This window comes from Lycorma delicatula, chromosome 3 (assembly GCF_047948215.1).
Source record: "Lycorma delicatula isolate Av1 chromosome 3, ASM4794821v1, whole genome shotgun sequence".
NCBI classification, from domain to species: Eukaryota; Metazoa; Arthropoda; class Insecta; order Hemiptera; family Fulgoridae; genus Lycorma; species Lycorma delicatula.
The window spans coordinates 198,184,491-198,203,020 of record NC_134457.1 but is presented as its reverse complement, the minus strand read 5'-3'; the positions used below and the strand labels follow the sequence as shown (position 1 = coordinate 198,203,020).

The 18,530-nt window shown below is 27.1% G+C and overlaps 1 protein-coding gene across 2 annotated transcripts in view; it reads left to right on the top strand.

Annotated features, from left to right (window-relative positions):
- Positions 1-2,471: 2,471 nt before the first annotated feature.
- Positions 2,472-18,530, top strand: part of Sam-S (S-adenosylmethionine Synthetase) — a 113,793-nt gene continuing 97,734 nt past the window's right edge. For both annotated transcript variants that reach the window (XM_075361319.1, XM_075361320.1), the window contains exons 1-2: positions 2,472-2,611; positions 13,624-13,877. In XM_075361319.1, the coding sequence (XP_075217434.1) occupies positions 13,766-13,877 (112 nt within the window). In that variant the 5' untranslated portion in view covers positions 2,472-2,611; positions 13,624-13,765. The remainder of the gene's footprint in view (positions 2,612-13,623; positions 13,878-18,530) is intronic.

Sequence of the window (18,530 nt, the reverse complement as noted above, 5' to 3'; positions counted from 1 at the left end):
CATCATTGGGATCACAAAAATTTATATAATAATGTTCTATAATCTTTAATACCTTTGGTATTTTTCACAGTAGCACCATCTTATGTCATTTATTGCTGAAAATTCTAAAGTTAAAAGAAATAAATATTTAGGTTATCGTCAAAAAGTGATGTCTTCATTTACTATATTTTTGACTGAACTTTTTAACACATTTGTGAGTTTGCATAATTATGTGACGTATAATTTGGGTTAAATAGTTTAGCAAATTACTTCTAAAAGCAGAAAATAATAATTTTGGTCTAATTAATTATGCAGGTTAACACGTTATTGGAACTAGAAAGGACGTTAGTGTTATATAGTATTTTTCTGCTAAATTAAAATTCGTGTTCCAAAATACTCTTTATCATGTCAGGTTATCATTACCTAAATTTAAATGCTGCTGTAAAAAAATACAGCTGCAATATCAACTCAAATGTGCAGACAAAAATGTACATATAACTATTAGGACTGTTGTAACATCTAGTTTTGTACCTTCCTTTTTGATTACAATCGACTAAACCAAAAGTGTCCAAAAAAGCCCAAAATCCAAAAAACATTTGGATTTTGCACTTTTTCTTAACTGCAGTAATAATCCCACATTGAGAGCTTTTCAACGATGTTATCATTGAAAAAGTGGTATTGTAAGTGGTACTTATTTTCATTGGTTCCAGACTTATAATCAAATGAAATTTTAATTGATCAAATATTTGGATCTTATAAAAGGGGAAGGCACATCGGTTTGAATCAGACTCCATCTCCTTTTTTTAATTAGCAATTATTAACCTGAGAGTGTAAAAAAGTTTTAGGATAAATAATTCAATATTAAAAAAAAAAAAAAAATACGAAAAAATATCAGAAGTAATTTATGAAATAAAATTTTATGTACATTTCATTTTAAAAAAAATGTATATATATATCATTTAACAGGTGTACTAAGAAGTCTTGTAATATCCACATCAGATTTTTATTTAAAATATCTTCCTCTGGAAAAATTTACATGATCACTGGAGAAACTTCCTCTAAAAAAAGTCATAAAAATTCAGTCCAGTTGATAAAGATCATATATATGTAGAGGTTGAATTGAGAATCTAATTTTTAATAAATTCAGATATAGAAGACTTGAGTTGGTTTTAAATTTTTTTAAATGGAAAATATTTGCCTGATCTTAGTTGTAGAGTTAATACACAAATATTGAGAGCAGAACATTAGCATTATTCACCACTAATAGCTAACATGTTGTTAATTTTACTTAAATTTTTTAATAAGATTAACTCACCTGATTGTTCGAAGTGAATAGGTGCAACTTTTGTAGATTATCTACGTTAGTTAGATTAAAATCAGAGATAAAGTGTGATTAAAATGTAATAATTTGATCATTTAATAGCACCATTAAATAATCTTTAGTAAAAAAATATATTACAAGAAACTTATAATTATATAAACTTACCTCTTGATAACAATAATGTCCTATTAAGAAATTTAGAGAATGTTAGTTAGTTAATATTGTCCATCATTAAAGAAGTTCACTGAATTTTCTGTACAGGCTATATATTGCACAAAAAGTTTGAAAATATTTTTAATAGCAATAGTGTATGTAATGCCAATACAGCAATCACAACTAATTTTACCTAGATATTTTTTTAATCTATCTACATATAATGAACACATGAAATTTTTGTTTGTTTTTCATTCAAAAATAGTATGTAGTTATCTTTTTAATCAAGGCTAACTCTTCTCTTTCTCTTATCTCCCTTTTTCTCTCTTGCTCAGTATTTATCTTTTCCCTCCCTTCCACCTTTAATGTCCACTCACAAGTTAAATCATTTCACGTGTTTTATACAATATTTTCTTAAGTGTTTTTCATTCATACCTGTTTTCTTGAAAACTTTATTTATATTTCTACATTTGTTCTAAATAATTCTTTTTTTTTCATAGTTTAAGATTAATGAAAATTTTATAATATTTAGGAATGGGTGATTCATTTTGATTTATTTCACATGCTGAAAAGTAAAAACCTACCTATTATAAAAATAAGTATAGATCGTAAAATAGAATATTCATTAAAATTTTTAATTATGAGATAATGGAAGTGGACAAATTGTTAGTTATCTTTGCTTATCAAAGAATATTAACAGGTTTCTTAATGCATTGAGTCTGACATCTTAAAATAAGAAATCCTTTAAAACATAATCTTTATACTTACATAAAAATTGCAACACATTAACAAATTCAAAATAAAGAAGGTATTTCTCTAACATAAATATGTGCCCATTCAATTCAGATGGAACTGATATATTATTATAATATTATTCACATCACTACAGTTTATTAATCTATGAAAATAAATTAATTGAATGTTTCTTTGGTGCCTAGATTGTGCAATATATCTTAATCTCGGCTCAGATAAAAGCTGGCAATTGCTTTGGGAGAAATAATTACGTAACATGAATCATTATAGATTTAAAATGACATGCTACATTTAACGTAATGTACAGTAGAAATATCATTTGTAGTGTCAGTAATGTACTGTGTGCTATTGTGAATAGGCAAGTACTGGTTCAAAGTAGTTTCTCTTAACTTATTTTACCCTCAGGTAAATATATCTTTTTATAATTCTACATTTTCCAAATTGATAATATTTTAAATTCATAATTAAAGAGTTTATATATATGTAAAATAATTTTAAATAGAAGGTAAAAATTACATTTGTTGCACTGAATTTTATTGAAAGTAAACTGCCATTTTATTTATTTTTTTCATTACACAATTAATTAATTAACTAGCTTTTCTATCAGTTTTAAAAAAAATAGGTTATAGTAATTTATTTTCTTTACTTTCTAATTAACCTGTTTAATAAAAACCCCAAAGGCTATTATGACTATCAATGCTATCACCAGTCATTTAAAAAAGCCTAGGCTGCATTAGGAAAGCAAACTCAATGTAGGTGTAAGTTAGTAGTGATACTTTCTTACTTCCTAACACAGAATCAACTAAAACTGTTTGCCGTATCCAGTTAAAAATTTAAGGGAATTTTTTCCACCATATCAAATGATTTATAGTAAATTTTATTAATATAATTATACAAGTAAATTTTATTCAGTTAAATAATCAACATATTTTTAAAAAATAATTTATTTTTAAATTAATATACTACAACGAAAAACAGATTTAAAACATAAATGTTGGTTTACTTATATTTAGATAATTAAATATGTTAAATTATCTCTATATTTCATATATAATGGACATATTTTTTAATTAATGATGAAAAATATATTTTTTTTAATCATTTTGATGTGAAGGAATGGTTTCTCAATTTGATACCATATGTACTCACTGATCTTGATTCTTCTTTATTTTGTAAGATATCAAACACAATACTCCTGTAGTATATAAACTGAACTGTTCTCACTGCACAATATTTGTTAAGTTATGTATTTGTTAAGTTATGCATTTAATTCTACAATTGTTTTTTCTGTATTTATTGTATTTTAAATGAAATGATATAGCTAATTTATAAACAGTTCATTTCACACTATCAAGTAGTTTTATTAAAATAATATAAAATAACTGTAGTTTCATTCAAATTCTGTTTAATAAGGATACCTCCAAGAATAAAGATAAGTATAAAGTCAGAACCTCCAGGAAAGATTTTGGATTGTTACTAATATTCTGCAACTCAGTTATAATTGTGAACACCCCTCCTTTTAATTAACTAATGATAAACCCAATAAAATTATTAACCATTCATTTTCAGATTTCAAGGAATTTGTATGTCCAGAATTTTTTTGAGTTATATGTATTTTCCTTCAGTAAAATTATTATTAGCAGTGTTGTTAATGGCATGCATCTATTAGGCAACCTTCTTAATATTTGATCAAATGTTGATTTATGGTTTGTTTGTTCTTTTAAACATTGTTTCTACCAAACTTGGTGACTATCAATTCAAGTCTTCTTTCTATATATTTGCAAGTTATATATGCATATTATCTGCCACAAAATAAAAAACTAAGCTAGTGGCAGAAAATACATGACAGTAACACACATCACTCAACAGTCATATAAACTTGCCAATATCTGCAAGAAAGAAGATACTACAGTACGTAGCTTTCAAAACTACAAACAAAATTCACAAGATCATAGAGCAAACCAACAAAACATACACTAATAAATACAGCAACTCACAAGTATTCAAGTTAAAATGTAATAATTGTAACTAATATAACACTAAATTGATTGATACACAATTACTAATAAAAATAAAGAATACAAAATCATAGACATGAACCATACATATTTTCATTAGGGTCTCCCTAATCACTTTGAAAGGCACCTCCTTAATTACTTTTTAAATGGTCTTCCAAAGGAATAATTTCCACATAATTTTTAAAGTGAATTACTAACAACTTTTACAAAGTATTTTATTTGTATATTTTGCTATATTTATCAATGAAAACTTTATTTTTATTAAACAAAAGAAAGAATATACATATTCAAATCTTGTTCTGAGTACAGCTGGTTGGGTACAATATTCAGAAGCCCTTGTCTGTGTTATTAAAACTCTCCACAATATCCTTTATTCTCACTTTCCATCTTGTTCTTGAGAATTCTCCTAGTTTCATCCTTCTATCTTCAACTTTCCAGATATTCTTTACAGTTTTTTCCAAATAATTATCTTAATATGCTCATAGAATCCATTCTAATTCTCAGTTTCAATTTATTTACTTTTCAATTCTCTTTTCTTTCTAAGTTTCATATACATGCATCCATATACATTCATGTACATCCATATACATGTTTCATATACATTCTCATGCCTCAAATTTTATTTTCCAAAATGATATTTCCCGTTAGAGCTCTAAGAAAATAAATTTTTCCCACTGGTAATCTCCTCCAGCCACTTTCTAACATGCACTTTCTACACCAAAATTTACAATGCATATAAGAATAGCTAATACATTGGCTAATTTACATAAGCATTAGCTAATACATTGTTATTTTAGCTTCTTTTGATGCCTCACACAAGTGTTTAATAGTCTGACAGAAATTACTCCTTTCTGTAAATATTGAATGCAAAAAAATGTATTGTTTCTTAGGAAATAAAGTATAAATACTAAAAAACTTAGGAAATATTTTCAATTTCAAATTTGCTTTCAGAAGGTATTGTAGAACTATATTGCAGTTGCTTTCTTAATGATGATTACAGGTTGTATTGTTAAAAGCAATTGATTTAAATGATTGCACAAACTGATTTAGTATATGGTCAAATAGTAAATTTGAAGACTGGATTGTACTTGTTCTTGTATCATACTACTTTTTTCAAATTTGATGTTTTTAAATTTCACACAGTTCAAAGGTGCTGGGTTTATAATGTAGGGCTCTTGGTAAAATGTTCATGTTAACTATAACATGAACAAATATGTTAACTATAACATATTTGGATTTATGTCCTGTTTGTATAAGGTGATTTCCAAATATTAAATGTTTATATATGTGTTCTTTACAAATGTTGTTGCGTTGTGTCTGCCCAGTGTAATATTTAAGCAAACAATAGTTTGCTTTGAAGAAAAAACCCAATAGCCTTTTGCATATTTTTACCTATACAAAAAAAAAAGATGTGGTCACCACATGACTTCCTTGTGTGCTTATTAAATTACATATACACATTTTTTGCTACACTTTATTTAAACTTATTTCATTTGAAAGTGAAATATGATCCTCCAATTCTTTGATAACCAATTTTTTTGTTATCAAATTATTATTTATTATAAATTTTTTTTACAATCGCAGATTAATATTATTAATAAATCAATATATTTAAATTAAAACAAAAGAAAGGAAATGAAGTCTGAACTTAACTGATGTGCCTTCCCCATGTAGGATCCAAATATTTCATTAATTAAAATTTGATTCTGCTATAACTCTGGAACCAATGGAAATAAGTACCACTTATGATATATCGTTGAAAAGCTCTCAATGACTGCAGCTAAGAAAAAGCCCAAAATCCAAAATATTTGGATTTTGGGCTTTTTCGAGCACCTTTGTTCCAGTTGATTATAATCAAAAGGGGAGGTGCACAACTAGATGTTACAACAATCCTAAATCCAAAATTTCAACATTCTAACTAATCATTTTTGAGTTATGCAAGATACATACATACATATGTACAGATGCCACGCCGAAACTAGTCAAAATGGATTCAAGGATGGTGTAAATGTATATTTCTGTTGAAATCTGAAAACTGAAGTTTTTCACAATCACAATACTTCCTTTACTTCATACAAGAAAGTAAAAAAGGTAATTGATTTAAAAATATTTCATAAGTGTTCCTTGACATACTTTGATATATTTTTTATCACTAGGCACTAGCTGTGTTTATGATTCTGTTCTGTAATTTAGGTATTATTTTATCTATAAATGTAGGTGTATTTGCCAGATGTATAAAGTTAGCAAGTATAGTTAGCAAACAAAGATATGCCATATATAAATAAAAAGATGCAATTATGTGCTATCAAATTTGTAAAATCAAATTTTACACATACAAGCAAAATTTGTTTTTTAAAACAAATTTTATACATACCATTAAATTAAACATCTTCAAACAGTATAAATTCACATACACAAAATTTGACAAAAACCTACAAATTCCATAACATAGTTATAGGTGCCACATAGCCACAGGCCACTAGTCTGCAGAAAAGAGCAATGAAATTCATATTACTACAAATAAATAACACGTGTAACTATTGTTTACCTGGCACACTGCCATTAAAGCTCAATTTAAATAAGGTTTTTCAATAAATACTTAGGATTTCCAGTCCCAGTTGTGTAGGAATGGATAATTGTTCCTCTTCTGTCATAATAATCTGTTGAAAAGTGATTTATATGCTCCCAATTTGTCCCTCAGTGCTGCCATTTTACATTATTATTATCCCATTTTGCCAGTCTTGTACTCCAATATTTTATCTAGCCTATTCTTGCTACTCTACTGTACTACTTTCACATTACCAAACCATCTTAGTCCGGATTTATTTAGTAGATATTTTTGTTTGTTTATTAACTTATCATGTCACTTATTTTCTTCTGCACTATTGTTCTCAAGAGTTATCCCATATGAATTTTTCTTTTATCTTTTTGGAGATTGTATATGTTTGTAGACTATACGTTGTTATTGGTATAAATTATTTGCTATAGAGTACTATCATTCTTTTTTCTGGTATTAGGTTATTCTCCCATAAAATGTTTCAAATCAGATTGTGAAAATGAACTCAATAAAATAGAATTAAATGCCAGTCTTTCACACCTGCTGCATATGTACAAGCCTGATATCTCGTAAATAACAGCATACTTCTCTTTCTGCAATAAGTAATTTCAACTGGGTCCTTGAGAACTTGTCTGAAATATTCTGCCATCTTTTATTTGGGAAATGTTTAGGCCACTCAGTGTTTCTAAAATGTTTTTGCCTCAAAGCTGTTGATATAACTTTTTATTGTAAAAATATATTTGTTCTACATCAATCAAACCTGTTGGCTGGGTGTCTCAGGAAGGATGTTACACCTTTCTAAAATTATCTGTTGCATCGTATTCTAATCATCTTCAGTTATCCATGCAAAAAAGTCTAAAATAAATTTCAGCACATTTCTGTTCATTGTGTTTTTAAGATTTCCTATTTTTCAAATAAGTCTGTAAAACTAAATGCATATTAATTGATATCATTACACAGATATGATTTGCCCCCATTACTTAATACTTATGTTCTATGCCCCTAGAAAATGGTTATGTGGGATCCTGTCCTGAAGGATTTTTCTGACTGCTTCAAGATGAATGCCATAAACAGTGACACCACTAATAAAAGAGCTGTAGACTAGCTCTAAAAAAATTGTCCACTAGTATATTTTAATGTATCTAGAAAGAAACTAGCTTTTAAATCTGTTTTTATTAGAATATCAAGTAACAACGACTATAGGAAATTAATTTAAAATAAAACCTTTGTTCGACATTTAAAATTAAACCTTTGATCAGATTTAATATGTATTGATATGTAAAAAAATGTATTTAATATATATTAAATAAATGCATATAATATGTTTTTTTTTCTTTTCATAAATCTAGTATAATGGTTCTGCAAAATAAGAAAAATCTTACTACCTGCGTAAACTTTTTTATTAAATTGTTTGAATGAACTCCAGTCCTTTCCATTATTTAGTGATTTCATAATTTTAAAATTTCAAACTACCTTTACAGCCTACGTCTTCAAATATCTCTTTCAAATTGTCTAATATGTATCCCTTTTTTACTCTTACTACCATTTCCTTCTTATTTTAAAAACATTAGCTTTTAAAGCCAAATTCATCAACCCTAGGTGCCATTAGTATGAGCATAAGGCTTATCCTTCTTTTTATAAGATTATGCCAGCAACTTCTCTCCTCCCATTTTCCTTAAAAACCTCTCTTTTTTCATATAAACCCATATAATTTTCTAAATTCTCCTTACAAATCCCAGAAAATTCTCCTTACCACATTTCAAAAGAATAAATGCGTGGATTTTCTTTATTTTTATCTAACATAAAGCCCTACAATCCACACAAATATTTTTACAAATTTTTCCTTAATTCCTCTTTTTGTAATTGATATTAGCAAATTTATTTTCTGGATAAAATTATCTTCTGGCTTGTACAAGTCTGCTAATGAGTTCTTTTATACTATACTTTCACTAAACTATTCTTTGTAATTTTCTAAATAAAAAGGTTCTATGACTTCTCAAACCTTGTGAACCATCTTAAAATTTAACTACTCATTTTACTTCATGTTGCATTTTACTACCTCTGTTTTACTCTTCTTTTCTTTCAGACTGAATTTCTCTCCTAACAATGAATCCACACCATTCAATACTAGCTCTAACTCATTCCTAGTTTCAGCAGATTAATAATTTTATTTTTTTCACAGGACTGATTAGTCAGCTCTTAACTTCTTCTTTAAAACTTTTATTAGTAATAACTTTTATAACTTATGTTGAATTCTACATAATATGACTTGAAAGAGAGAATGTTCAACATCAGTTAACTCCTCTTTATTCCAACTGGCTCCCTGTAGCATTGCCAATAGATGATTAATTTCTTGTAGCACTTGAAAAAATGCCATGTCTGACCAGGACTCAAACTCAGAATTTCCAGATGAAAGACAGACCACCTAACCACTGAGATCAGCATTTTTTTTTTTTTTATTTGAGATTACTTCTCCAGTTTCAAAAATGTTGCATGCATGTATTGCTAATCAGTTTTATTTCTCCTAGAATAATAATACAGATCATTAATTCCTACTGCTTCATTCTTGCTTAAATCTTTCAAAATTCTTATCAAATTCAGATCATAGTATACTTATCTTCACTTTTAATAAATTTGTATGCTCTACTTGACTTTATCAGATAATTCTTTTGTTCTATACCATCCTTCTACGTATTCCTGTCTCCTGCTCTCTCTTCTTATCCTAACACTAGTCTGTCATCTTGACTTTTATATTATTACATTCCTATTTTTGCATTACTACATCTATGTTTACTGTAATTACCTTCTTTTCTATACAACTACGTTTTTTCTTCAAGCAGTCTTTCTTTGCTACTTTGCACTCTTTAATTATTTCACTTCCTATACATTGATAATTACAACATAATCACAATATAAGATAATTATCACAATTATATAAAAAGATATATCACAATGTAAGAAAATTATTGATAACCATAAAATAAGACATGTTTTATATTGTGAAATACTAAGCTTATAATAAGTTAGCAAAACTGTAGCAAAACAAAATAGCCCACTAATAACTTCAACAGAAGTTGGCATAACAGATCAAATAATAGGTTAGGTATCTATCTGTAAGTGAACATTCAAGAAATTTATAGACACAGATTAATATATTGAAAATGATGTTTTAAGTTCAATACAATAATAAGGTCATAATAATTGCTTGTAAATATGCTACCATAAGATCTTTTCAGAATTATATTCCATTCTCTTCTGAGATCTTACAGATTGTGCTTGTTAAAACTGTTAGGAGACCTGTTTATCCAGTTTCAGTATACTGTTGGTTTAGTCATAAGTATATATATTTTATAGAAAACTTACTGTTAAATTCTATTTCTCACAAATCAAGCTTTTCACTTAAATACAAGTATATTTATAAAACAAAATAAATAAGATTATATAACATACTAATGAAACATATACCTATAAACACAGTAAGAAGTTACAATGACTGCACTAAATACTGTACTGTAATAGACAAGCCAAATACACATTTATACAAAGACACAAACAAACATGGATTACTAAAAACAATATCATAATCAATCTCAGATCATTTTTAGAAACTGGTAACACTAACAACAAAAATATTAATCATATTTGAATGTAATATCCACATTTATATATATGAAGTAAAAATTATGAACTCAACACACTTGAACAAAGTGAAACATAATATTTAATTATAATTTGTACATGTATTTTGTCGGTTGTTTTTTATACTAGTAAGTCACAATTTTTTTTTTTTTGTCATATTCAGCTATGAAATTAATTTGTGGTGTATTTTGTTGTTACAATGAGATTGTGAAATCAACAAATTTTTATCACTATTATATCTTGTCAGCATGTTTGCTGTGTGTGACTATACATTTATTCTACATGCTGAAAAACGTTCTGTTAGGTTGCTGGAATTAGGAGAGCTGCCAGGGAGACCAACAGGCTATCTCTAATAATTATATGTTTCGGTTTAAAAGTGATTTTGTTTTTTAGTAAGCTTAGCATGTTATTTTTTCTGAGTTGTATTTTTCTGGCATTTCATTGTGTTTTAATTTTTATTAACAGGTTGTTTATATTACTGGACTGTTAATAGTGTATTAGTTTATTTCAGATGAATTACAGTTTTGAAAAGATTTCCTGGAAATAGATTTCAAAATATTTAGAATGTTTAAACCGCATACATCAACATGTCAGAAATTAATAATTATTTTAAATATCAAAAATGATTGAAAACCAGCTTTTAAATTGTGGTTCTAGAAGAAATCCCCAAAGCTAATTGATGTAGTTCTTTCTCAATATAGTTATTGACAGGCCTGTTGCTGGTACCCATCAGACAGCTATAAGAAATAACTTTAATATATGGTTAAATAATACATGTGATCTGTGCTGATTCATTTATTTTAATACATATTTTTTATTTTTCTGTCAAGTTGTGTTGTAAATTTTTCATATTCTTCAAGAAGTCTTAGATTTTATGTGCTACATGTAAAATTTGTATGATGCAGTTTGGTGTGAGTTTTGTTCTTACTGGTAATATACAAAAGCTAATTCTGCTGTAACTAGTGGGTTGTGTTTTTTATCTGTAGATTAACATGCACCAGTCCTGTATACTACTGTATACAGGAGTCATGCATCATACTACTGTATACAGAAACTAAAGAAAATTATTCATATTCATTAATAAATAAAAATACTCCTAAAGCTTAGCACTAATCTATATCAGCCAACGAATTTACAAAATTACCAACATTACTATATCTCTTTTACAATAAAAAAAAAATATATATATATATAAAAATCAAATACCAGAACAGCAGAAATCAATAATTCACAAATTAAACTACAATCTCAGCATTAAATTTCACATCTAATCCACTGGGTTGGTCTAATGGTAAAACTGTCATTGTAAATCAGCCGCTGAACAGTTAATTTTCAAAATTAAAGTTTTTAACATTCAAATCCTAATATAGGTAAGTTACTTTTGTATGAGTTTTATTACTAGACAGTGGACTTTGATGGTTGGAGATAAGTTTTGCACCCCAAAATTCAATTCCAATGATGTACTTTGTTATATCCAAGAGTACCCAATGATTACTTAACCCAACCACCATTGGTGGTTGGGGTTAAATTAACTACATATCTCAGGAATGGTCAGCCTGATTCTGTACAAGACTATTTCTTATTTACATGTCCTACATATCATTCTTATTTCACTGGGTCATCAGGTTGCTTATTGTTTACAGTTGAACATATTGCAATGTACACAATAGTAATAGAAAAAAATGCTACATCAGACAGAACTCAATACATGTTGAAAATTTAACATAATGCACTTTAAAACAAAAATCAGTATCACATTTCAACAATATCAAATTTAAGATCACACTAAAATTAACAAAAACATATGAAGAAATGAGTATACACAACACATTACAAATATACTGTTAACAACATAATGCCACATACAAAATAAGAACTACATGCAACTAAACAACCTTCTTTATGGAGTGAACATGACAGTATGATTATATTTTTTTAAATATTGAAAAAATGGAAAAATAATTTGTAAAATTGAATCCTAATAAAAATTTAGGAAGCTTGTCATTAGTTTATAATTATTATTTTTACTTAAACAGTAATGTGATTTCAGTAAAGGATTTTGACCTTTTAAATATATTTTCCTCTCTTCATGTAATAGTGAAGGATTTTTTCATTTTTTTTCAAATTTGTTTGGTTTAAACACTGAACTTTGCCAAGTACTTCACTTCTCTTGATGGGTTTTGGATTGCAATTAATAATTATTTAATGTAATTAAATTTAGCTGCCAGTTCAAGAATAGTCAATTTATTTACTTCTTCTTATATATCACTAAACTACTCAAAAATAACAATGAAAACGGAATCGCATTAATGATAAATTCAAATTTTTCATTTATCCAACAGATAATGTATTACAATGAAAGTTGTAAATTGAATTAGAAGTAATAAAAATAAAATACGCAAATGGTAATGGGCCATTTAAAGCCCATTATCTTTAAAACCAAATGAAACAAGAAGCAGAACACGCCGTCGCCATACTACAAATGTTAATATAACATTAATGAGACGTATTTGTACAATTTTATGTTTGTTAAATTACATTATTAATAGCGATTTGCAATGTTGAATGATTAAATTTAATGTGCAAGAAAAACGTTGGTATTGTTTGGATAAGTAATCTGTAGGTATAAAAACTCCGACAGACTATGGTTAAGTAGAATTACTCTCAAAATACAGTTGGTATGAAGAGATCTGTTATTTTCTTTGAGACAGACAAGCTCGAAACAATAAATCTCAATTAACGGAGATTGAGGTTAGGGACCGATTTTATAAACACCTAAGGCAATATATTTCAGGAAATGGACGTATACACGATACTTAATGTTCAATTTCTTGGAACTATAGGAATCAACTAATTACATATAATTGAATATTCTGACATACAGCCATGGCCATCTTATACAACGAGGAATATCGTTGTAAGTAGCATATAGAAAAAAAAGTAGATGTCGAAAAGCTAACAGTGATAATCATTTTAAAATATATAATAATAGGATTAATATAAAATTAGTGAAACCTTATTAGAGGTAGATTATTTGCGTAATATTTTCAGTTCGTTGACTTTACATGTAATCATCAAACATATTGCTCATATTAAAGGACGACTAATAAAATTATATTTTTCGTATTTTTTCATTATTTATTTTTAACTTATCATGCTGCGTAATATTTATTTGTTATAGTGTAATTATTTTGTTTTTTCAGATCGGCAACTTTTCGTGTAATTGTACGTCTTGGCATACCACGTGACCCAACTGCCTTTATATATAGAAGTGCTTACAATTCCACTGATCTCTTTTCCACAGTAGCATCCGACCGGAATTATCTGCGTACGTTTCTATTCAGAATGCCAGAAACTTCGTTGTACATTAACGGATTTCAAAACGGACACATGGAGGAAGTCCCAGAAGGAGAAACTTTTTTGTTCACGTCTGAATCTGTTGGAGAAGGCCATCCAGGTAGGAAATTTTATATAATTTACTTTGTTAGTAATGTGGTCAGTATGGCGGCGTGCGCTAACCGCTCAAAACCATGTGCGCGTACATAGCATTGACTGACTGGTCACAAACTTAATTTTAGTAAATTTTGTTAAATGGACTTTCTTATTGTTTACGTTCTTCAGTTGATATTTACAAAAATAAACAATAGTTCCGAAAAGGGTAAACTTTCTAGTTGTTTATTCTTTTCATCTTAATTTTCGATACATTTCGTCATTCATCATAGTAAGCTCGACGCCAGCCGATATTCTTAATTACTTAATAAAGAAATTTCTTGAGGTAGCATAGTGTGTATGGTTTTATTACCTTATGGTTTTATTTTATTAAGATTTTACTAGTAAATTTTTCCCAGCCGTACTAATTTGTATATTACTACTTGCCGAATCGATACTAGGGAAGTGGCATTATGATTATTATTGTGCAAATAATTATTTATAGAATTTATTTGTTTGTAAATATTAATGGTCATTGGTAAACCAAAAAAATGTATTTGATTTGTTAAACCATGAAAATATTCACAGACCTGTGATGAAATATATTTGCACTTAAGCTTTTTATTTAACGATTTCAAATTACATTGTGTTCAATGATTGTCAATAACAGATACATTAAGGTTATGCAGAACTTTCCAAAAAGTGCGATAGTTTATGAAGTTACAAGTTTATTCCTTATAACTTTGCTTCTCTTGAAAATTTCCTCTTTATTTTATTTGTATTAAATATCAGTAGTCATTTCAAAGGTTTGTTATATGTAAAATTACATTAAGTTTGAGAGATAGGAATTCTCGAATTGATTTGCATTTTTTTCTGGTAAAGAAGTGAATTTTGAGAAAAGTATTCAGTTAATACCTTTGCAGTTTATCGTAAAAAAAATTAATTCCATTAAATTTGAACATTTTTGTGATATGTATCAGTCTATGTTGTGTAACTGTTATTTTATCTGGATAGGTAAAGATTAAACTTAACAAAATATTTAAGGTAGATGTTTACTTCTACAGTGTATTTTTGGGAGGGGAAAGATAATTTATTCTATCTTGGATAAAGACTAATAGTCTGTTTCTAAAGTTGAACATTTCTGACGAAGATAATGAAAAAAAAAATTATTTATTTCTGAAAAAATGATATAAATGTGTATAAAAAAATTATTTTGTTTTGGTTGTCTTAGTTTTTACTTTAGGTTAGTCTGCGGGTGTGAATCATTGTTATAGGTATTCATTCAGTTGTTAATTTTTTTTTTTAATAGTGCCCAGTTCTTAGACCAGTATTAATGTACTAAGAGGTAGATTGTGAAAATGTCTTTCCAATAGCAGTGGTTTATATATTTTTGTTGTTTTGATGTGATGTGAAAAAAGTATCATTGATTTCTAAATATTTTGAAGCTACATTAAGCTGTGAAGTTTATATAGTTATTTACCACAAATGATGTATTTGATACTAAACTAATATTTTGAAAATATGAGAAAATTACACTTCTTTTTTTTGTATGCAAACAGTGCTGAATTATTTCTTAATGATTCGTTTAGAAGATGTCATTCAGTTCTACCTGGACAGACAGCAGAAGAATTGTTATATTGTTTGTAATGAAATTTTAATCATGAAAATTATTAAACAGTCCCATCTTTCATTATAAATTACTATACAATTTAGTTTCAGAATGATGAACATTCTTTCCTTTATTAATTAGGTTAACACTTTTATTTTAAATCTTAACAAACAATAACATTGGCAGTAAAATTAAAAAAAATATTTGTGAAATCAAGATTATGAAATGAATACATTTAACCAATATATTAAATAGATCATTTGTATATAATTACAGTTAATTGCCATTTAATATGCCATGAATAATTACGATAAAAAAATTTGTATTTTTTTTTTTTATTAACATAGAATGAAACCAAGACTTCAGTAAACATATGATTCTTGTTGTATGTACATTGATTTACTAGACAGCAAGAAGGGTGTATATACTAAAATTAAAAGCAACACTGTTACATTGCTGCAGGAATATTTACAAAATGATCAGTAGTAATTTACTTGCAGATTGCATTTTACCATACCTTATTACCATATCTATCAAAGGCATTGTGAAGATAAATATATTTTTTTTATATTTACTGTGAATAATCTAATAGTAGCTTCTTCATACAGTCAGATGATTATTCAGTTGCTTGACAATATTTTGTCTTTAATCATAGGTTTTTCTTTTTTTCTTATTTTTAAAACTGTGATTTAGTTTTTATTGGCGTAAGAGTGTTTATCATGGTGATAATTCAAGATATACTTTTTCAATTGGTGCTTTTTAATAAAGTAAGCCACTGTGTTAACATGTAGATTGCATATTTGTAATTGCATCAGTGCCAATTACTGTGCATACTGTTATATAAGAATTAATAGAGTAAAAGATCTGTTTGTTCACTGTCTTCGTTTTTCTTTCTCCAGTTTACTCCTTTTTACTGTAGTGTTTGAAGTGGTGACTGTATCCAAGTCTTAGATACATCCCTTGCTTAGATAATTTGTTATTGTACAGAAGTTTGATAGAGTGAGAACTGATGAAATACTGCATGTTTTAATACTGTCAATTCTTTGTATGTATTACTTTGCTCGGCTTTGAAGGGTTCTAATAAGTTGAAGCAATATAGTTTATTAGATTGATTTAAGATATAATAATTAGATGCAATACAGACTTAATGAATATATTTAACTTCAGACATAATAATTGGATGCATTACTTAATTAATGAATATATTTTAATTACACCAAATACAAGAACTCAATCGATTACTGGGTTGTTGAACTAATAAAACTTCTCCAAAACTTTATGTGTTCTAGCCCCAATGACTGATTTTTAAATTATAACCATTAATAATATTTAAACATTGTAATTATAAATAAATGGTAGATGAAGATTATTTAAAAAATGTCTGATATCAAAGGTTACTTATAATGACTTATGTCCTGTGAGTTGTATTTGTAATGTATTTAGTTAAATATTTACTTCTTAAAGTAATATACATTTATGAGGAATGATTCATCAATAAGGCTCTAAATTGTTAAGGTATATAAAACATAAAGGAAGGCAAACTGGTTTGTGTTGAAAACAATGATTACCAATAGACATAATTTAAACCCTTTTTAACTTCTATTATGTAAATTTTCTCTGTTGATAATTTTTATTATAAGGTAGTTATTTCCTGCAGTGAATTATTTAAGTAAGTATCATTATTATTGTATTTTGTACTCTAAACTTCACTATCAACATAATTTGTGTGTTTATAAATTACATATATAAAATTAATACTTTTATTTTATCTGGATTTGAAATGTGTTGAAATTACTACAGAATGACTTAAGATTTTGCTGTGAATCAACTTGTCATTCTGAAAGTGTTAATATTTATTTGTTAATTTTCTTATTTTGGCACATAGTCATCTTAAAATATAAACATATTTCAGTTTTATCACTAGTTTGGTCATAATTCATTTTGATGCCTTTTTTGAATTCATGAATTCTTGGAAAATAATTGCAATCTAATTTGTTATAGTTAAGTAAAAGAAAATCTGTTATTTCCACCTTGATCTGTTCTTTTGAGTTTTACTGTTAAATCTTATCTTTTCTTTTACAAAAAAGGGTTGTCCAGATTTGATTTTTCTTCATTAAATAAGTCTTAATGGAGCGAACTTTTTATTTATTTAAAAAGTGCATTTCATGTTTTGGATTTTATGTTGCATTATTTTTAATTACCCTTTATTTATTTATTATCTTTAAATTTCACAGAAATAAAAAAATTTTGAGGAATCCTCCTCCCCCACCCAAAAAAAAATATATAATCAGCATACCGTGAATTTACTAGTCTAGCCAAGACGTTAATTTAACTCCTCCATTGATACTTCTGATTTTAATGATGGACATGTTAAACTGAGGCTATATGTTCTGTTATTTGCAAACATAATTTTACAAGTTTTAAATTATTACCTTTATTTTGGCACAAAATTAATTATTATTTTCATTTTAATTAGTTAGTATTGAGAATAGTTTATAACCATATTTAAAGGAAAATTATTTGGTAATTTTTATAGCATTGAATCAAAAATTGTTCTAAACAAATGAAGCAGTTTATCTTTTGTTCCTTGAATTAAGAAGTAACAAAAATTTTTAATTATACTTTTTGTATCCCTATACAGTTTTCTCATTCTAGCAAATTGATAAGGTATGTGATTCATATGTATTTCACTTTTGACTGACAAGATAGGCTTCTAAAATGTTGTCACAGTATATTTTAGAATTATCTGTTAGCATCTATATTTTTATGAAAAATACTTATTATTGTTTTTAAATGACTTCAGTGTATTGGTGGCCTTAGATATTTAATGTAATTACTTATGAATTTACTAGTCTAGCCAATGATGTTAATTTAACTCCTCCATTGATACTTCTGATTTTAATGATGGATATATTAAACTGAGGCTATATTTTCTGTTATTTGCAAAAAATAATTGTACAGGTTTTAAAATACTACCAAGCTTAGATTTTTTTAAAAACTAAATACGGGATATTTCTAAATTAGTTACACAAAAGTAACCTCTAATAGTAAAAAAAAAATGTAAATAACTTA